Below are 21,803 nucleotides of genomic sequence, written 5' to 3'. Positions count from 1 at the left end.
CTTCTCTTGTCCAGGCTGCCCCAGCCCAGCTCTCTCAGCCTGGCTCCAGAGCAGAGCTGCTCCAGCCCTCGCAGCACCTCCATGGCCTCCTCTGGCCTCGCTCCAACAGCTCCAGGTCCCTCTTGTGCTGCTGCCCCAGAGCTGGATCAGGGCTGCAGGGGGGGCTCCCCAGAGCACAGCAGAGGGGCAGGATCCCCTCCCTGAGCTGCTGCTCATGCTCTGGGGGTGCAGCACAGCACACGGGGGGCTCATCTCTCACTCAGAGCCAGCAGCAGCTCTTCCCTGTCCTTCCTGCGCAGTGACAAGAGTAATGACTTCCAGAGGACTCTCAGTGCCCACAGTGAGTTTTAAACCCTACCAAAGACCCCAGCCCTTCCTATTTTAGCACCAGTTGTTAGGCTTATGGGAACTATTGGACCAGCTCAGCTTTACACCGTGACACTGCTGAGAAGGGCACAGGGAAGCTGCAAGAGGCAGCTATGAGCAAACATGCCCCAGCTTTGCCCCTTAAGATTGCTGAGGGAGGAGAGGGAATGCTGGAGCTGAGCTTCCACCAGCCCACACCAGGGGTGATAAATCTGGCTGTTTCTCACTCAGGAGCGGTGCTGCTGTGACCGGTGTGTCCCCAGGGCAGGAATGCCTCCAGCCATGCTGTTGAGCAGAGGGGGAGAATCCCATCCCGGCTCAGCCCCATCTGTGAGGGCCTCAGGAGCAGCGTGGCCGGTGCTGCAGGCTCTGCTCTAAACCCATCACAGTGGATCCAACAAGTGAGAGCTGGCTCGGACCCGCACTCACACCCTGGGCAGTCATAGAGCTCATGAGTGCTCCCAGCAGCAGTGCCCTGGGACAGTGTGTCTGCTCCTCCAGCACCTAATGCAATCAGCCCTGGCAGCAGCTCCAGCACCAGTGACTGACACACAGGCATGTGGAGCTGGGACTGGTACAGCTCAGGAACACTCTGGCAGTGCTGCTTACACTGCCCTGCAGTTTCCAGCCACCCCTTCCCTATGCTGGAGTTCAAAGACACAGGTTTAGGCTTCACTCAGGGCTGGAAGGCAAGCAGAGCTGGAAGGAGAGCTGCTGGTTTATCCCTATCCCAAGCACTGTGCAAAACGTGGCACAATCCATGGGCACAACAGCCCAAAGTGGGACCCTAAGGGCTGGTCCGGGCATGGGTATAAGTGGAGTTCAGACCAGACCCTATGCTCCACACTCCATGTTCCAGCAGGGAACTGCAGCCTGCTCTAGTGGAAGGTGTCCCTGCTCACTGGATGAGCTTTAAGGTCCCTTCCAACACAAACCTTTCCATGAGCCTATGATTCTATGATCTCCAGCTTCTGGCCTCTTCTGGGAACCATAAGCAGATCTGGCAGAAAAGCTTTCAGCTGCTGTGTATCCACAGAAGAGCTTATGTTTCAGCCAGAGCTTCGTGATGCTCATAGCACAGAGTTAGGCCAAGGGTGCTGGATCCCCTCTGTGCTGTGGTCTTAGTGGTCTCAACTATCCTTGGTCAGGGATGTGAAGGGTCCTGCAAAGTGTGGGGGCTTCTTTTAGTAGAGGGAAGCATGTGTTAAACCTCCACATGTCAGGATGCTTTGAAGTGTTGTTCTCAATGGGATGCTTTCCAGGGTTCAGCATCAGAAGCCAGGGCATAGCAAGGAAGGTGCAATGGGGAAAGGAGGTTTTCCTGATTCAGTGCTATTCCTGTCCAGCCACGATGTCTGGGCTCCTTTCCCAGATGTATGAAGAGGTACAATCATTCTGTGTTTATCAATCGGCAGTGCTGGTTTTACTATTCCTTCTGAGAGTTCAATATCAATCTCTCTGAGCTGTCATTTGGTCAGGGAAGGTTTCCCTACATGAGACCTGGGAGGAGAGCACTGGGTGAGCAGCTCTGCTCCTGTAACCATCATAGTCCTGCAGCTGTGACCCAATCCCAAAGTGCTCCGACCCTGCATGGAGCTGCTGGTGCTTGGGGAACCAGTCCCCTTGTGCCCACCCCTGCCAAAGCTGAGCTCATCTGAGGTCCTGCACTCGGGGTGGTTGAGCCAGTGAGCCCCCGAGGCACAACCAACATCAGACTGTGGATCTGTGCCTGGAGGTCCCCATGGCATGAACTGTGCCTGGGTTGCTCCATCAAGCAGCATTGTGCTTTCCATCCATCTCCTCACCCTCAGGCAGGTCTCACCCAACCTCAGCCCATGCTGCAGGGAGCTCACCGGCCTCTGCTGGAGGATGAACTTTCTGAAGGCTCCTTCTTGGCTTTGTCTCCACATGCAGTTAAATAACTATTGACTGCCACCAGGCAGAGACTGTGTCAGACCACTGCCATTCGCCTGCACAGATTCCTGCTGCTCCTGACTAATGCGTAACTCAGGGAAGCAACATTAATTGTTCCCAGTGAAGAACTGGTTTACTCTCACCACATACTTCAGCAAACCTGTTCTGGGCCAGCTCCAAGAACAAGTGTTTTCCGCTAACATCATCTTCCCAGCTATGGTAGAAATGGGCTAGGAAAAGGCATGCAGCATTTTCTGCTCTTTTTAAGCATCTCTGGACTAAAATGCAGCTGTTTGCAGGCTTCTAAACCATTGATTGGAGGTGAATGAACATCTGGAAACCCTTGTGTTCAGGGAGCGACTGTATGCAGTGCATCACGTTTCCTTCTGTGCCATCCTGGGTAGATTGCTGCTGTCATGCACAGCTTGGTAGGGCTCAGCATTGATGAGATGCATCCAGATAAAAACCCTGCCTCCTACAGAGCAAATCTGAACAAGGCTGTTACCCTCTGAAGGGCAATGCAGGGTCCTCACCTTGCAACATCTGGATCCCGAAAGCCTGAGGCTGCAGTGGAAGGAAGCCTTGTCTGCAGTAATAAACACTGCCCTGGCCCCACAGCTCTCCTGGAGGGACAGCAGATGTATGGGAGAGGCCATCCCACCACAGTGTCTCCTTTAGAGGGACAGGTGTTGCCACAGCTTTCCCACCTTCTGGAATGTGGTCAGCAATGGCCTTTTTCTGTCTTACAACAACCTCCACGAGCTTTTTTGCTCTCTTTTTTATTCTTCTCAAAAGCATCTTGATCTAGTCTGGTGAGATCAAGGTGCCACAAGCCTATTGCAGTGTGAGGCTGGACAGGCTGGTTTGACCTGAGGCCCTTGCATCAGACCCATCTTCCTCCCAACTGTTTGCTTCTGGAGGGTACCACTGGTCTGAGGGGGATTCCTGGGGTAACATCCACTCTGCCCCATGTGGGTAACACCTGTCAGGTTCAGAGACTGGTCCAGAAAGGACAGAAAAGTCTTGAGGCAGCTTATGGGGCTCTCCTACCACAATAAATCACCTGGGAGAACAACCTGAAATTCAGTGAGCAGAAGATAAAGACTGAGTAAAGCCAAAGGAGACAGGAACTGGACACAGCTTGGGAGCAAGAGGGGACACAGTAAACATCCTTCCTTTCAGAGGGTAGCAGTGCTTGGGCTCATCATAAACCTGGCCAAAGCAACTCCATCATTGTCAATGCTAAACCTCTGGTGCGTTCATCAAACTGTGGCTGAACTGAGGAGCAAAGAGCCTCAAAACTCCCTCTCCATCCTCTGTCCACCTCCATTATTGCTGCAGCTCATTGAAAGAGGACTATGGAAAAAGGCATCCACCCACAGCAACACAGGTGCCGGGCACAGCTCAGAGCCTTGTGTCACTGCTAGCTAAGGGAAGAGCACCCATGTACAGGCAAGATCAGCCTGAACCTGAGGTTCAGGGTCCAGAGAAGCTCTGGCTGCTGAGCTCTGGGTGACCCCCTGAGCTGGGAGGACCACAGGGAGTTTACTGAGGGCTGGGGCTGAGGGCAAGGGGTGGGTTTTTGGGCTGAGCACCCATGAAAGCCCATTCCACAGCATGTTTCCTGCAAACCAGGCGGTCAGATCCTGTGCCCCAGCATTTCCCTCCAGCCCTCCGGTGAGTAATGCAGGGCTAATGCTGGGTTGGCAAAGAGCAGATTCACCCCCAGGCCCCAGAGGGTGATAATGCACAGATAAGAGGTTATGTTTTTATTTGGGTATTTAGAAGTCTTCATTGTTCAGATAAGGGGGAAAAATATCTCCTGAAACAGGCAGGTCCTTGCCACTGGGAGAGAACAGTGTGCACTGGAATAGATGGTTTCATAGCCCCTGTGTGCTGAGTGTTTGCAAGCAGCAGGTTGGAAAAGAGCCGGAGAGAGAACCACAGGGGCCATGCTGGGCATCCTCTGCCATGTGCTTGGTGAGATGCACGCTGTGGGTGGCAAACAGGATCTCCTGTTATTCCCTGAGCAGCATAGGAAGCACTCAGGCAAGGTAGGCAGCGTTCCTCATTCCATCCAGCCATCACCTCACTCATGGCAGAGTGGTGGCAGGGCTCAGGTGGCAAATGGGCCCTGAGTGCCTTGGGTTTGACAAGAGGGTTGAGGGGACACTCCTGGTATTGTCCCTGGAATTCCCTGGAGCTAAGGCGAACTCCAGTAGGTATCTGCCACTGGGTACTGCTCCAATCCATGATGCTGACCTCATGACCAATGATCCTGTCTCAAGCTTTGGCATCCTCTGCATGGCCAAGAGATGGGGCAGGCAGCTGTTAGTGCACAGGCCATGCAGTGCTTATGTCTTGCAGTGGCTTTCTCCAAGCCAAGGGATGCTCCACCTCCCTCAGACTTCACCTGTTTGCCAAGCACACACAGACCAGAGAGGCAGGAGAGGAAAGATGTGCCCAGGGTCACTCAGAGAGGAGGAAGAGACATCCAGGATCTCACAGAGTGATGCTGGCTGATCAGAGACCAGCCAGGAGCTCTGAGAAATTTTGCCTTATTTGGTGATTCATCACCGGCTTGCTTGGTTCTCATTTTGGGGATGGGCAGTGACACAGGTTCTCTGATTTATGGCTTCCTGGTGAGACCTGCTTTTTGGAGGTGTTGCAAGGGTGAAGCATTTTTGACACTGTGGACAAATTCCTGCACCTCAGTTTACCTATAAAGAGAGGGAGCAGCAGGATGCTTCCAGGCTGCCCCCAGCATGTCAGAACCAGTGTCCTGCAGGCCTTGCTGGGATCCTGGCATGGCTGATGCTGCCCAGCAGATGCCCCAGTTCTCAAACCAAAGGAGCCAGCCCATCCATGGGCTGGGTCAGGACCAGACGTGCAGCTTTAGGCAGACTGGGTGTGATGTGCTCACCCCCAGCCCCTTCTGGGGTACCCCAGTGGCAGGTCCTTTCCCCAGCCCCCTTGGGACGGCTCCAGGACAGGGTGATGTCAGGGCCATGAAACGGTTAAAGCCGTGTCGTGTGCTCCCTCCCGATTGTTCTGCAAGGTGTGTTGTGACATTTGTACTTCCTCCTGGCAGCCTGCAGCACGGCAGAGCAGAGCAGGCAGGAGGGACTGCGGGATGCTGCTGGCCCCTCTTGCTCCACCATGACCGTCTCCAGGCTCGTGGGCCGCTGTGCTGTGATACTGCTCCTGGCCGTGCTGTGCGATGTGGCCGGGATCATCACCCTCTTCCTGGGAATTTTTGCTCCGTTAAGCTCCTGGGACTTCTTCGTTTACTTGGGAGCTCTGCTGCTGGCCTTCAGCCTCGTCTTCTGGTCCTTCTGGTACACATTCAACATTGAGGTCCCCTTCAGGGAGCTTGGTTTTAACTAATCCACAGATCTGGCAAAGCCAAAATGAAAACTTGCACTCGGAGGAGCAGCGCCACATGCTCAAAAGCTCCAAAGCATCATCCAGTTGGTGAAGAGCATCAAAATAGACTGAAGGGAAGGGCCTGGTGGTCACTGCAGCATCGATCAGCCAGATGGACACTCAGGGAAAAGGTACCTATAGCTCAGCATGCACAGGGATGCTTTGCTGGTGTTGGGAAATGTAGAGGTCTTGAGACCTTCCTGATGGTGACAGCCACTCTTCAGAAGTAATGTTAGATTTTAAAATGCTCTGAAATAGATTAATGATGGCCAGGAACATTGTTGTGATGAGATGAGCCTGTGAGGAGGGAGGGTTTGGTGGAAATTGAGGTGGTTCTCATCTGTGGTTTATTTCCATGGTTCTTTCCATCCAACAACGCTGTGAGTTGAGGGTCCTGGAAAGCTGCTGCTCTCTCGGGACAGCTTTTGGTGGCAGAGGGACAGGGAGCATGAGCTGTTTCCCAGTGATAGAACCTGGACAAATAGAGAAAGTGGATCATAATAAACCAGATCAGGCTGTTGCTTAACACTGAAACCTCCATGTAAATGAGGTGTAAAAACCACTGTGTGAGTGAGCAAACCTGGCTGCTCATTGACATAAGCCCAACAAACCGGTGTGCCCTACTGGGCTGCCCAAGTTGGGAACGTTTTGCCAGCAGGGAATGTATTTCCAGCAAAGTAATGGGGAAAACCAAGCAGAGGCTGTGTCACAAGGACACTGGCATGATGCCTTTTATACAGCCCCATGACAAATGCTGAATGCATGGAAATGAGGTACAAAGTTCCGTGCTTGAACGCTGGCTTTGACACTATGCATTTTTAATCTCAGACTGGTCTAGAATATGCCTGGTTTGTTTGGCACTCACCCAGTGACAGACAGATCAGGCAGCGTGGACCTGGCCTGGATTCCAAAGTCTGGTCCTAGAGCAGGACAGACCCACACATTGAGCATCAGCCCCTCCATTGCATATTGGGGCTGGTGGTGACATGGAAATGTCCAGGTCAGCCCAGAGCTGCTGCAAAGTGCTCAGATTTGGCCTCACGAGCAGCAACACCACTGCAAAGCTTAAAGGAGGTGGACATGTCCATGTGTCAGGAGAGCACCACTGCACAGAGAGCATCCTGCCTCTTTCCCAACATCCCAAGGGGATTTTCTTCCCCATCAGCATGATGGCAAAGCTGGTGGAGCCAATTAGCCCAAGGTAATTAACGAGCAGCTCCACAGTGCTTGGAGCTGTGTGTACCTGACAGAAGGATGATGGCAGTAGGAGGATGTCAGTATCCAACTGTGAAATCATGTACCAAGATCCTCGGACCAAAGAGCCAATGGTTTTATAGCAACACATGAGACAAAGACATTCCCCCACAGACATGCAGGTGAGTACCAGCTCTGAGACCAGCCTCACCTCTCTTCAGTGTTGGTATCTCAGCCAGGCTGGTGCCCCCAGGCATAGACCTCCTGGTGTGTAGGCAGGAAGATTGCCAAGTGACATGATCCTCACCCCAAGTGCTCCAGAGAGATTTCCTTGCAGTTTCCTTGTAAAACTTCTCACAACCACTGAGAAGCCAATATTATGATTAACATTGTTGATGCTGTCATTATTTACTGGTTTTTCTTTACTCCTTGATGTTGCTCTTTTTTATTGACTGATTTTCCTTCTTGTCTTGTTGCAGGGACCATAAGAGGCAGTGTGGAAGCTGCAGTGTGAGTCACGGTGGTTTGCAGCCCTACACTTACCAGGATGCCCGGACCTGGTATGTTCAGCTTTACCCTCCACCATCCAGTCTAAGGGTGCTTTTCCACCCGTGTGTCCCTGGGGCTACTGCCTTCAAGAATTTTCTTGATGTGCTTCCAGATAAGAGCCTGTAACAAGCATTAGTCGGATACTGCAGCGATGTATAAGGAAGGACAGCAGCAACCACTCCCTCCTGTATTTGCTCTGGGATTTTTAATTGCTGATGCCTGCTCAATCCAGTCAATAAAGCCTGGCTCAGGCCTTTGTCACCATTCAATGGCTGTCCCCAGCAGCACCCTGGGTGTGCCGCTCAAGGACAACACCCAGGGAGTCAGTGGCATCACCCAGGGAACCCAGCGGGAAGTGGGTACAAGGTCCCTGCCACCACTTGTCCCTCCTGGATTGCACTGATGGGGCCGTGTCCGGCTCCTCCAATGCACCCCACCACACACCGGCTCAGCCCAAGTACTGCATGGACAGGGGACTGCTGACCCAGGGATCTTGCATTCCCCTTGGGAATTCCTGCTGGCACATTTTCCCCTCTCTGGTTCATCTGTGATCTCTGATGGTCACCCAGCTCACATGGCTCCAGGCAGGACAAGCACTGCTCCCCAGCAGCATGCACATGGGGAGGTGGTGAGCAGGTTAAACTCAAACACGTTTCTGTATCTGTGTGTGTGTGCAAGGGGTCTCCAGCATCCTTCACCTCTTCAAGGCAGCTGGCAAGGAGGGACATGGGCACAGGCAAGACACGGTGGCTTCAATTGCACATGCACAGGCAGAAGCAATCAGCCAGGCCCAGCTACCATAGGGAAAACCTCTGGCTTGGAGCATGTGCCCATGGGGAGTGACCATGGGATTTCTCTTGCCTCCTTGTCCCACCTTCTCCCATGGTAGGCATCCATGAGCACACCCCAACACCTCCAAAGGGCCAGCTCCAATGGTCTCCAATGTCCCTTTCCATCCTAGCAGCACAGGTCCTTCTGCTGCTCCCAAACCACAGTGGCTGGAGCAGAGCTCATCCCTGCCACATCCAGCCTTACCAATGGCAGGATAAGCACAAGTGAAGCATCTGAGAGACCCTGTCGCTTGGAGGCTCAGTCCTGCACAGCACTGGGAGAGCTGGCCCAAGCCCAGTGCATTATTGACCAAGAGCTTATCTTTGCCTCCTGGGTTCTTGTGGTTTTGCATTTGTTCTGTTTACTCCAGGCTGCTGGGGGTATTCTACAGCCATGGGCATGGCATAGCCCAGGGCCTGTGGCACAGTGCCAGTGCATGCAAGGCACTTTGAACCGCAGCCTTCCTCCGCTCCCTGACCACTCCAAGCTCCCCAAGTCATGCCACTGACCTAAACAGCCAAGACAGCACCCCCCAGCTCCTCCTGCCCGGATCTTTAACCCAGGAATGCCATGGCAGTGCTTGCAGGTGTGTCTAGGTGGAAAAAAAATCCTCTTTTTGTAAGCAAGTATTCACAGCCTCACTTATTCTGTGACCTGACGTGATCCTGAATATCACTGGGCAGCCACAGTGTCCAACTCAGGAGCTGGCATGGCCACACACATGGTGGTCAATGGTCCCCTGAATCCCAGTTTTCCTTTTAGTTGTCTCTATTGGAAAGATCTTGAATTTCTTAGATAGCATCAGGGTCTGTTAAAGCATTCATATCTCTTTCCACTGTTTTCATAGGGAAACAGAAAAAGCACCGGAGTGTGAATGTCAAGAGCAAGATGAAAAGGAATCACACTGAACAAGGACTCTGTTGTGCTACTCTTGCAAACCCATCACTGAAGACGCAGAGGGTTGTACCATGCTGATGTGCTGGGCACGTTGTTACCACTTTAGGAACGAGCACTCAAGGTACCCCTTAACCAGTGGATATGCTTGTGGCATCCTCACTGAGCACATCACACTCACTCCTACCCACTGCCACTGCCTCAGAGGGCCCAATACAAGCAAACTGGCAGCAGCAGAACCACTGCAGGCTGTCCTCACTGCGAGCCAGTGCAGATGGGCAGGATCCAACTGGTGAGACCAGTTCTGCAAACCCCAACACGTGGATGTGAAGAACTGGTCCACTGGGGCTCAGAGCTGGAGACAGGGCTCAGAGCTGATTTCCTTTTCTCCACACAGATGCACTCAATGGGAGATGGAGGCAGTAAAACCAGGCAGGACAGGGGATTTCCTAAGCAAATCCAGCTGCTAGCTGAAGAGAGGGTTTAGGTATATTTCATCTAACCTCAACCTCAGAGACTGAGATGTGTATCTCCATCCTCCTGTGCTCCTGATGCAGCGTTCAGCTGACCATGAAGACATTTGTGTAGGATGGAAGCACATACAATATCTATCCAATAGGTTATTCAGCACTTTCTGTTACAGACACATCAGTTGCTTTAAACTTTGCCAGAATTTATGTCTTTGTGATTTCCCACCCTGGAGAATCTGCCTCTGAGGCAAAGTTTGGTGCTTCCCTCGTCCTTCTGTCTGCAGATGGGGTGACAGGACACTGCTGGCACTCAGGGACTCCTCTGGTAGACAAGACATGCTCTGCTACATGGGCTCAATATGGAGATGCAGTAACCTGATGTAGGAGACATCTCCCCACCATACCAGAAAGACCTCCACAAACCTTCCTGCAGTGATGGAGGTGCATTTTGCGCCCAACATGTGCACGATGCTTGTGCTCAGTCCAGAGGCCCCAGAGAGAACAAGCAGTCTCCAGAGGGAGGGCCAAGTCCACCTTCACTGCTGCCTACACAAGCATGGACCACTTACACTTTATGGGTGATATCAGGACTTCGGTGTCTTTTGCTGTCCTTGATTTTAGCACCTTGCACCCATGGCACTGGGGTTTATGGGCAACTTGCTCAGTGTGGGATCTACTGGTTCATGGGGAAACCAGAAGCTTTTCTCTGCCCCTAGTTCCTAGGGCATGAGACTGGAGGCATCTCAGCCCCTGCCATGAGGAAGCAAGTGGTGTCTCCTCCAGCCATCTGACCACCCTGTCTTCCCAGGAGGGGGGCTCCCTGCTCACAGCTGTGCTGTGCAGGACCCAGAGCCTCCAAGTCCTGAAGTGACTTACATTTGAAACCTCAGCATACTCTGGCCCAAATCCTGTCCCAGGTGGAACAGGGACCACTCCTAGTTCCCCAGGACATCAGTCAGAGAGCCATAACACTAAGGGATGCCATCAAGCACATCACTCAGGGTACGAGGCTGTCTCCTGGGGATGTGGAGCAGAGCAGGGTCTATGCCAGGGTATTTTGCAGCATAATGTTCTGTTCAACCATTTCGGTGTCACTTTTATTAAAGCTGCCACCTTCCTTTTCCAAGCTGTTTGTCTACTGATAGTAGGTGCTAGGAACCTCTGGTTGCAGCACCTCTGTGGAAGTGTAGCACAAGGGAGAGTGAGAGCTGGAAAATATGCCCAGCCATCTCCAGGGCATCCTGCCAGCATGAAGCCAGGTATCCATCCATGGCTGATCAAGGAAGGAGCCAGCCTGCAGCCAGGAATGTTACCACATAAAGGGTCTGAGGGAATTTTGAGCTGACCCCACTGCCCACAGAGCCATGGCAGAGCCAGCCTTGCTCACAGACAAGAGGCAGCATTGGAAAAGGAACCAGCACTCTTTGACCTGACAAGGGATCCAGGCCAGAGAGCACAGACTCCTCCTGCACATTTGGCCCTGCACAGCATCCATGTTCTGGGGGGGAATAACAAGCAGGGTCTGTACATCCTGCACAACCCTCCTGCAGCAATCCTTGTTTCTCCCTGCACATCTGGTGTGGAGAGAGCCTGGTCCAGCAGGCATTGCTGCCATGGCCATGGAGCCCAGTTCCCAGCTGGTTAAGGTACCACTGGTGAGCTGTGCTCTCACAGCTGGGATTTAACTCTCCCAGCCCTCACCACTGCAGCTACCAGGTCATGGAGGTGCCCAGGGCTGATCGATGGGATGGGATGGGATGCAGCAGGATGCCAACTGGGTCAGTGCTGACTTCACCCTCGGACCATTTCCTTGCTCAGAGCCAGGCACTGCTTTGCTACGTGTTTGTTCTGCCTCCACTCAGTGCTACTGCTGGGGCATGCAGCTCCTTCAGGCACAGTACAGTCAGAGGGTTCTGTTGCCTGCCCCTTCCTCCTGCTCTTCCAGCAAAGCAATGCCCATCCGAGCAGTGGGGACGTGGCCAAGCCTGCACCAGCCAGGGAATCAGTCAGGGTGAGATGCGATCCCATGTAGGGAATCTGGAGGGATAGACCCGGGGTCTGCCTGTGCTGAGCCAAACCAAGGTCTGGGTTTGCTGGGGAGCTTGGTCACAGGCATACTTTGGCTGGGCAGAAACAGCCACTGCTGGATCTGAGCTGCAGAGCCCTGGACACAACAGAGAGCCCCTTAGAGCAGTTCAGACCTTTTGTGCCTCTCCTTGCACTCCCGGTGCTCATGGAGACAGACTGGAGATGTGCAGCTAAAAGATGACACAATGGGCACGGGCTGCACTGTCAGAGACCCACCATGTCCCATGCAGGGACTGATGTGCTGAAGAGTTTCCAGATCAGACTTAAGGCTTCAGCTGAGACCACGTGGACCTCTCAGTCGCAGGGCCGGAGGGAAGACAAAGTGTGTGCATCTTCCCTTATATCCAGCTGCCTCCATGCCCTCAGCAGAAGCCAGAGGCAGTGTGTGGCCAGACTGAGCCCAAACTGAACCCAAACCTCTTCTCCTTTCCCAGGCAGAAGCTGAGTGTTGTCCCTGCACCGCCTCACCCACCATCACACCCAGCAGCTGCTGTTGATGCCATGGAGCTGTTTGCAGGGATACCTATGGACAGAAAAGTGTGATCCCGCTTGTTTTGCATGAGGAAGGGAAGGGCCTGCCTCCAGCCCTCCCGCAGCAGCAGGGACGCATCCCTGCAGCCGGGAAAGGGGAGGGATGAGCCGGTCCCTTTCACCTCTCGCCGTGCCCAGCCTCCCCTAACGCACCGGGCTGTGCTAAAGCCGGCCCCAGCCCTGGCTGGGCTCCGGCAGCTGATTGCTGCTCTTCTGGAAGGCACCACTGAGCCCTGCAGCCACCAGCAAGAGCAATGGGAGGACGTGCGGGTGTCACCAGCAGCTGAAAGCGCTCGCCCAGGGGCTCCGCTGCAGCGCTCGGGTGTGATGCTGAAGAGCAGCTCCTGGTGACACACGGGCCTTGTCCAGCACCCGCGTCCCCGCGGTGCTGCTCTGGAGCCTGGCTGCAGGGAACCGGCACCAGGGGCGGCTGCTGGCGCTGCCTGCTTTACCCTGGGCAGCCAGGGAGCCAAGCGGCCCCTGGTGCTCAGCAGTGCTCCATGGCTGCTCTGACCCAAGTGCTCCCTGGTGCTCAGCAGTGCTCCATGGCTGCTCTGACCCAAGTGCTCCCTGGTGCTCAGCAGTGCTCCATGGCTGCTCTGACCCAAGTGCTCCCTGGTGCTCAGCAGTGCTCCATGGCTGCTCTGACCCAATGCTCCCTGGTGCTCAGCAGTGCTCCATGGCTGCTCTGACCCAATGCTCCCTGGTGCTCAGCAGTGCTCCATGGCTGCTCTCAGTACCAGTTCCAAGGAACAAAAACCTCAGGATCAAACACTTCCATGAGGACAGGAGCCAGGGCTGGCCAGGGACCAGAGCTCACTCCAGCAGATGCAGTCGTCAGCCTCCCCAGGGATGTGATTCCACACGGCTCCCTGGAGATCCCTGATCCTGCAGCAGCCATGGGCAATCCTGGATTGTCCCAGTCTCAGGCAGCTCCGATCCTTGAAGCATCTGATGGGGCAGGATGGGTTTTCTAGGAGGCTCCACACCTTACAGTAAAGTAAACTTAGGCTTTCCTATCATGCACAGATGCTTCTCAGCACAGTTTTGTATTAAACCCCTGACTTTCCTTCACTCAGACAGCCCTGATCGTGGTAGGCAACAAACCCTGCTTGTCTTCAGCTCTGCTGTGGAAAGGATATGCAATGGCTCCTGCACATGTGTGCCAGGGTCTGTCCATGCACAGTGAAATGGGTGCCCAGTACTACCCCTGCAGCACCCCTGGGCTCATCCCACCTCAGCCTCACTGAGCCCTGCTGCTCAGCAATGGGAGCACCAGCCTTGAGTCTGCTGCAGGCGACCATGGGGAGCACTGGCTGTAGACAGCAGAGAAGTCACGCTTGAGACAAGGGAAGTGCTTTTCCCAGCTCAATTTGCTGTTGCTAAATGGGACATCATTTAAACGAGGCCTGTGGAAAAGAAGCTCTTCCTAGAACATCCATCTCCACGTCTTTGCCAGCAGTTGCTGGTAAGAAAGAGCAGACTTCTGATGACATTCCAGGGCTGGGCTGTTTTCATGGTAGGTTGATGAGGTTTTAACAAAAGGATCTGTAAAAATGACACAGGGAAGTGTAAAACCTCCCGAGCCAGCTGAGCAGGATGTGTCCTGGGGTGCTGCTGCCAGGCAGTGCAGAGCAGCACAGCACCGGGCACACACTGCTCCGTGGCACAGCTCTGCTGTAAATCAGACCCCTGCCAAGGTGCTGGCTCCTGTCCCCATGATCCCTCAGCTGAGTACCTGTCCCGGTGATGTATCCCTGCCATCAGCATCGATCCCACAGCAGGACAATAGCTGAGCCCTTCAGGCACTGCCACACCTCCTGTTGTAGGCTGAAAACCCCACTCTTGTGCAAAGCCCAAGAAGAAGAGTCCAGCCCATGCCCATGCCCCATATGCTGGCACAGGAGAACAATGTAAAAAGGTGCCTGCCATGCACTGGAGATGGAGCTCAAAGGATCTTGGCTGGAGAGGCACAGGCTTAAGGGACAGCCAGCTAGGTCAGTGTCATCTCTTGTCCATGTCCCACACTGGCCACACTGGACTAACTGGGCTGCCTCTGATGGACCATGGGCTGTCCAGGAGCCCTGGCTGGGCACAGGGAAGGGGAGGGAGCTTGGAGGAGCCTCCTTCTCAATTATTCATGGTGAGATCTCAGCTGATGGAGCTGGGGCTTTCAGAGGCTGGTTCCTAATGGAGCCTGCTGACGTGTCTGGCCAGTAAGCACTCCTGGGCCCCGCGCAATTCCCACTTCTCCCATCTCCATGCCATAAGAATGCCACCCTCTCTTGCTAATGATGCATTATGAAGCCATTACTCAGGGTTCACAGCCCTGCTGCCATCATGCAAAGATCCTGAGCTGTTAGTGTGGGAAGGGCAGTGTGTGCTCTCCAGCCAGGGAATCTGCTGGGATCTGCTGGGAGTGCTGCCCATGTTGGAGCACGGTGGAGGGGTGACAGTCCATTGGAGATCAGCTTGCACAGGGAGAAGGGGTACAGCAGTGGTGGGGTACCAATAGGCAAAAGTATCACAGAATCGCAGACTCAGCACCCTCACAGGGAAGAGCTTCTGCCTTATCTCCAACCTGAACATCCCCTTTCAGTTTGAATTCATCACCCCTTGTCCTATAGCTACAGTCCCTAATGAAGAGTCCCTCCCCAGCATCCTTGTAGCTCCCTTCAGATACTGGAAGCTGCTCTGAGGTCAATAGCTAGAGGATAGTGGGGCCTGCAGACATCCCAGCTCTTTGAGGCAGGGGAAGGGAAGGAGATAACAGAGGACACTTGAGGCCAAATGAGCTAACACCCCAGGTGCTGCAGAGCCATTTGCAGGACGTGCTGATTGTCTGCAGGACATCACCTGCAGTCAAATGATGCCATGGTGATGGGTGGAGGCAGTGGTGGAAGACCACTCAGGGTTAATGGCTGGATGTTGTGCAGGAGAACCTGTTAAATGCTGCATTGGGAATGCCTGCCATCCTCCTGGCTCTGTCCCTTTGCAGCACTGGACAGGGTTTCCTGGGACCCTCTCCTGCCCATGTGGGTGTCCCACACCAACTGGCAACATGACCCTGGTGTAGGCACAGCTCAAGAGAGCTGCAGGCATGAGTTACCCCTGAGACATTAGGTCACCATGATAAACCAAAGCACTGAGCTGGAAATGGGCACACGCCCTGTGGGAGGATAAGCTACACAGCACCTAAGGGCTCTGGATGGCTGGAGATTCACACATGGCCCCTAGGGACCATCAGCAGAAAAGGGCTCAGAGAGGCCTGGCTCAAACCATCAGTTCTAATAAGAAGAAAATAGGAAGATGGCAGCTCTTCCCTCTGCACAGGAAGGGGCTGGGAGCATCTTTCCCAGGTGTAGGCAGACTCGGACCTAAAAATCAGACACTCACAATCCCGGGAACACCAAACATGGGTTTTGTTGCTTGGGGGTGAGGAGGATTTGGAGAGGACGTGGGGATGGTGGGTGACGAGCTGGCCCTGAGCAGCAGACGGACCTATGCTGATGGGGCTGGTGCTGGTGTGAAGGAGCTTTGGGCCATGTCAGCCCCAGCAGAGGCAGTGGATGCTCAGCACAGGAGTGCCCCGGCGCCGCCAGCATCCCTGGCCGCGCAGTGCCACCCTGTGGCAAGCGCCCTCCTCGTCTCCGGAAGGGGCGATGTCCCGGTCCGGACCCACCCCGGTGCCCCGTGTCCTTGGCACCGGCAGCCCCTGCTGACAACGCCTCCAGTCCCGATCTCCTCTCCCCTGGCACTGCGTTTGCCCCCAGCACAGCACAAACCAGCCCCGTGCTGCCAATGAAGCTGCCAATGAAGCTCTTCCCCATCACCTGCGCTTTGCCCAAGTATCTCCATGGCTCCAGCAACAGCAGCCAAAAGTGGGCTCCTCCAGCCCTACCCCCGGGAGCCCCACTCCCACCTCCAGCAGCCCTCTGGTTCCCTGGAACCCCGTATTAATTCCCCAGACACACCAATAATCAGGTTTATTATTAAATACAAGGTATGGAGGTGTCATTATCAGATAATCTGTTCTTAAGAAACAGGCCTCCCATTCCAGTGCGGTGTCTCAAGCACTTGTCCCAGTGCAGGGGTCAGTGTCACTGCACCCCAGGTGTGGGTGGGGAAACTGAGGCACGGGCGGGGGGAGTGCACCAAGAGCAGGCAGTGGCAGCCCAGGCACCATGCCCTGGCTGTAACCCAGAGGAAGAGGTGGGATTCCATCAGCCCCTCTGCACCAGCCTGATCACCCTTCCCAGCCCCAGGTGGTTCCATTTGTCCCCCTGCAATGCTCTGGCTGACTCCAGGCTGCCTCGGTGGCACTGATGGCAGTGCTTGTCCTACCCAGTGCTCAGCCATGCAGCAGGAACCTCTCTCTGAGAGCATGGGAACAGTGTGCCACCCATGGGTGATGGTGAGGGACATCCTGCTCCTACTCCTGGTCAGTTTGGGGTGCCCATGAGAGCACCGCGGCCCTCAGGGCACATTCCTGAATGACAGGGCTGAAAGAGGCAGCCACAGGGCCAGCAACTGGGTCAGGAGGACAAAGGTGGAGATGAGGGTGCAGACACTGTGTTGGGGTGGGGAAGGAGGTGATGAGGGCCCCAGCACCACTGGGCAGTTCCAGCATGGGAGGGACCAGCAGTTCCCACTGAGAGCAAGCTCCCTCCAATGGGAGCAAACACAGAGCATCTCAGAGCTCAACTGAGCATCTCAGATGTCCACTCCCCTCCCAGACCAGGGCCTGCGGGGTGAGGAGCTGAGGATCCCCTGGGGGGAACAAGGCCCAGAGAGGACAGTGCCTGAGCTGTTCAGCACAGGTGAAGATGAGCCACCCAGTGTTAAGCCTCAGGAGCTGGATATGGAGACAAGGAAATATCCCTCTGCCAAGGCAAAGGGAGGAGAGCAGGATGGGATCACAAATCTGCACCTTATATGGTCCAGACCTTTGGTTTAGCTCCCTGTCCCACACCTCACTGCCTGCCCCTGGGTCCTCAAGGCAGGAGGGATACCAGTGACACTGGGAGGGTGGCCAGGATCCTGGGAAGCTCAGGGGGGGAGATGAGGGAGGGCAAGGCTGGGACTGCCTGTGGGATGAACTGGTGTCCCTTCCCATCACCATGGAGGTGAGCACTGGCTGGTGGAGGGGATGGTGAGCACACAGGGTCAAGATCACTCTCTTCATCCTCTGGTTTCACTATCCTTGTTGCCTGGTAGCCAGAGATTCCGATAGAGCTTCACATCCATGAGTTTCTGCTCCAGGGTGGCTGTATCATGTACCCAGTGATCCCGAGAGCCTGGGGAGCCTGGGCACCTCCAAAAGCTCCACAGCCTGGCAGCCCTGATCTTCTGCTACTCAGAGGCTGTCCTTGGGTTCTGCATGCTTGGATGCCATGGTCACAGCCCACCAGCAGCTGGGATGGAGGGGAGGGACCAGCACAGCCCCCTCACTCCCTGCAGATGCTTGTCACAGGGTGCAGGAGGAGCCACCCCCTTCTCTGACACTGGAGGAACCCACTAGCAGGGTTTGACCTGCCATATTTTAATCAAAAGAGGCATAAAACAGCAGTGACACTGTGAGTGCCCAAAGATCTGCAGAAAGGTCTGCAAGTCCATTCAGTCCCTGGCCAGAGGAGAAAGCTTCACCTAAAGCTGCCTCTGGGCTTTCTGCAGGTATCTTTTGAGGCAGGTTCCAGCCCTAGCTCTGTCCCAGCATTAGTGAAACCCTTCTAGCCTCCAGGTTGATCCCATCGCCGCTATGAGTCCCTCTTCACCAGCAGTAGCCAGGGGAGCACAGCCGCCAGCATGGCCACGGTGAGGATGAGGAGGACGGCGAGGGCGATGGGTGACTGGCAGCATTTCACCCCCAGGGCTGAGCTGGATGACACTGAGCTCCATGTTTCCACCCTGCTCCTCCTCCCCAGGGAGCCGCAGTCTGCATCCACCAGCGGCATCCCATGGTTGCTGATGACAAAGATATGGGCTTCCCGTGCCAGCTCTCCTGGGACCCCCTGCGCACCCAGGACACTGTTCCCTGTGCTGCCGCACTGGTCAAAGCTCTGCACTGGCTTCACAAAATGACTGGGCACCACCAAGGTGTTGCTGGCCTCCGTTTTGGTCAGATGGGACAAAGAGGAAGGTGACAGAGGCATCTCCAGCATCCGGGGGTTGGTGCCTGCTTTGGGTGGCCACAGAGCCTTCTTTTTGCTGAGGAAGGTGACGTAGCGGCAGACGGGGCAGATGATGCTGCTCTGGAGCTGGCCATCGAGCTTGGCGCAGAGCAGGCACTTCACCAGGCAGTCATGGCAGAAGGTGTGCCCGCAGCTCAGCCTGCGGTGCGCGGCCTCCAGCGCCTGGAACTTCTCATAGCACACAGGGCACTCGGCCGAGGCACCCTCCTTGCTGGAAGAGGTCTCAGACATCCCTGCGACTGCCACAGGCACTCCCCAGCTGCAAGGAAGAGGCACAATGGGTTAATACGGGTCTGTGTTAGCAGTGACCATCATGATCGGTATCTGAAGGGGGCTACAAGGATGCTGGAGAGGGACTTTTCATCAGGGACTGTAGTGATAGGACAAGGGGTAATGGGTTCAAACTGAAACAGGAGAGATTTAGGTTAGGTATAAGGTAGGAGCTGAGGCGCTGGCACAGGGTGCCCAGAGAAGCTGTGGCTGCCCCATCCCTGGCAGTGTTCAAGGCCAGGTTGGACACAGGGGCTTGGAGCAAGCTGCTCCAGTGGAAGGGGTCCCTGCCCGTGGCAGGGGCTGGAGCTGCATGACCTTAAGTTCCTTTCCAACTCAAACTATTCTATGATTCTATGATCCATCTCTTTCTCTCCTCCCTGCTCTCTTGCCTTTGCCCTCTGGCCCCTAACAGTTGCAATGAATGACTAGGAGGCATGGTCTCAGCAAGGTAGGGTATTCTCAGGAGAATTATGCCTCTCAGTGTGACCCCTGGGACAAGAGAGAGGTGATGGAAGGACCTCAGCTCCAGAGCCATTGCGGGCAATAGCCCCTGGCTGCAAAACTACATGGAAAAAGGTGTAAGCCCCTGGAATGAGCTGTGTCTGGATGAGTGTGCCTGGTACAGATAAACCAGTGCCACGAATGACCCCGTGCAGGGGGTGGGAACTCCCCTCCCACAAAGAAACCTGCTAAGGGAAGGGAGATGCTCCCATTCAGTGGATGCAGAACGGAGCAGGGGGAGGTCGGGTCAGTGCGCAGGCCCCCATGGAGATGGAGGGGCGGCAGCAAGCACCCACCCCAGGCTGTGGGGGGTGTCCCAGGCCATCCCCGTCCCCTCGCTCCTGCTGGCGCACGGCTCCCGCGTCCCGGTTACTCAGAGCGGGCAGGGCAGAGCCGGGCAGCTCACCCGGCCCCCGCCCTGCCCCACGGCACGGGGGGGACGCTGCGAGCCCCAGGTCCGCATCCTGCTCTGTGGCTGCCCCGGGCACGACCCAGGGAGAGGAGCGGCTTCAGGGGAGGCAGAGGGGAGAAGGGAGAGGAGAGAGATGAACGGGAGAGGAGGAAAAGGAGCGGGAGGAGGGTTTCTCTGCTCAGCTCCCTGCTCTCAGACCGGTTCAAGCACTGGAGCTTCACTAAACCTGCAGGTTTTTCCAGACCTTGTAGCATTTTCAAACCCAAACCAAGCCTGCACCCCTCTTGTTCCACATGGCCATGCCCATGGAGGGGTTGCCATCCCTTCCTTGGCTGCCCTTTTCTTGCACAGGAGCCACCCTCTGCACCAGGATGGCCAAGGGAAAGACAGTGAGCCATCCCACCCCTCACCCCCCCCCCCCCCCCCCCCCCCCATGCAAGAGAAGGAAGATCCAGGTTCCTGCTCTGGTTTAGGAGTGAAGAAGGACTTAGTGGCCCCCAAAAGCACTGCCGAAGGAGACCCTCCCCGCATGCACCTACTCCTCTGTGCCCCAAAGCCCCCTTACCTGCTGCAGGGCACCGGGGCAGGGGCTCCTCCATGCGCTGTCCCCGGCAGCAGGGCACCCACTGGGCAGGGGACAGGGACTCAGCACAGAGGTGTTGTCTGCGCGCTCCGTGCGGCTGCGTTGCGCAAAGGTTGGAGCAGGGACAGGGACAGCTCCCGGGGAGTGAATGCAGAGGAACCCGTTTGGGTTTTAAAAGCCCAATGCTGGCCTGGTTGGCCAGGGAGTGGGCGAGGAGCCGGCATCAGGCGTCGGAGGGCAGGGACAGGAGGCTGCTTTCCCTCGTGGAAAGGTGCAGCTGGGCTCATCCCTGGGGTCAAACCCCAGTGAAACAGGCACTAAAGGGGATGCTGGGACCAGACAGCACGTGAGCTGCAGCACCCTGCACAGGGGCCGGGCTCCTGACCAGCAATTCTTGCCTCCACTCACCATGACTCCCATCCCACACCTTGGCCACATCCCCGCATCCCCTCCCCTCCTCATCCCCCCTGCTCATCCCTGCAGCCCCACACTCCCCATCTTACACTGTCAGACATTCACCAGATCCCTGCTGTGGGGTTCATGGCCCAACACGTGCACTCAGGCAGCAGTGGGGCCACCACTTGCACCCACCCTGGGGGATTCCAGCATCTCTGGGAGCTGTGATCCAGGCAGCAGCAGGAGCTGGGGGCTCAGGGCAGGCAGGAGCCCCATGCTTGGCCATCTCAGCTGCTATGGGTGGCTCCTTGGTTCCTGAGTCACTGTTTGGCCATGTGTGTGCTGGAAACCCACACAGAGAAGGTTCCCTGTGGCTTTACCCTTATTCAAGGGTGCTGCCCATCGCTCACCTGACCCCCAAGCAGGAAGCTCAGAAGCACTTCCCTGTAGAGCCTTACAGGGTGGATCGCTCCTGCCTTAATTTCAACTCTTTCCAGCCACTCCTCAGCCCAGCCAGTGGCCACAGGGCTGCCAGCCCACGTCAGTCTGGCCAAGTGGCTCTCGGTGCTGCTTGTCACATACAGAGAAGGTCCCCAGGACAAGCACAGTGACCCCAAGGCTCCTGCCTGCACGGTTTTCCTGGCTCTGTGCACCCTCAAGACCAGGATGTGCACCATTAAGGGGCCTGAATGCTCCATCTCCATCATGGAAAGCCTCCAGGAAAAACCTGGGCATACAGGGAGGTCTTGCCTTGGGGCAGAGGTGCTCTGAAGAGCCATTCCCAGCCCTGAGCTGCTCCAGCTTCACAAAGATGCCCAGGGCTCCGCAGGGTCTATGTAACAGGCAGAAGAGGAGATGCATCTTTCACCTCCTGCGATGGCTCCTGGGTGCCCCCGTGGGCAGGAGAGTTGTTTCCACGTGGCTGGGTGCCGGGCAGGGTGCAGCGTGGGCAGCAGTATCATGGGCACAGCAGTTGGTTACAACACGGGGCTGGTTTCTGGGAGAATAAGGTGGGTGCAGCCACACTGGGACACCCCATACACTGGGGCAGCTGCAAACAGCATCTGCCCTTGCAGAGAGCACCCGGGGTGGGACGCTTGCACCGCAGGGGGGACCTGTGCAGCCAGGAAGCCTGTCCCTTGCAGAAGGGAGCCCCGGAGCACATCAATGTCTTCCACACCTCA

The 21,803-nt window shown here is 55.6% G+C and overlaps 1 protein-coding gene across 1 annotated transcript; it reads right to left on the bottom strand.

Annotated features, from left to right (window-relative positions):
- Positions 1 to 16,234: 16,234 nt before the first annotated feature.
- RNF222 (ring finger protein 222) lies at positions 16,235 to 20,537 on the bottom strand. Its single transcript, XM_031042224.2, has 2 exons — positions 20,206 to 20,537; positions 16,235 to 18,713 (listed from the first exon to the last, which is right to left on the bottom strand). The coding sequence occupies exon 2, from the start codon at positions 18,683 to 18,685 to the stop codon at positions 18,020 to 18,022; it is 666 nt and encodes a 221-aa protein (XP_030898084.2). The 5' UTR covers positions 18,686 to 18,713; positions 20,206 to 20,537; the 3' UTR covers positions 16,235 to 18,019.
- Between the last annotated feature and the right edge of the window lie 1,266 nt (positions 20,538 to 21,803).

The sequence above is a fragment of the Melopsittacus undulatus genome, chromosome 11 (genome assembly GCF_012275295.1).
Source record: "Melopsittacus undulatus isolate bMelUnd1 chromosome 11, bMelUnd1.mat.Z, whole genome shotgun sequence".
NCBI classification, from domain to species: Eukaryota; Metazoa; Chordata; class Aves; order Psittaciformes; family Psittaculidae; genus Melopsittacus; species Melopsittacus undulatus.
This window is presented reverse-complemented; position numbering and strand designations above follow the sequence as displayed.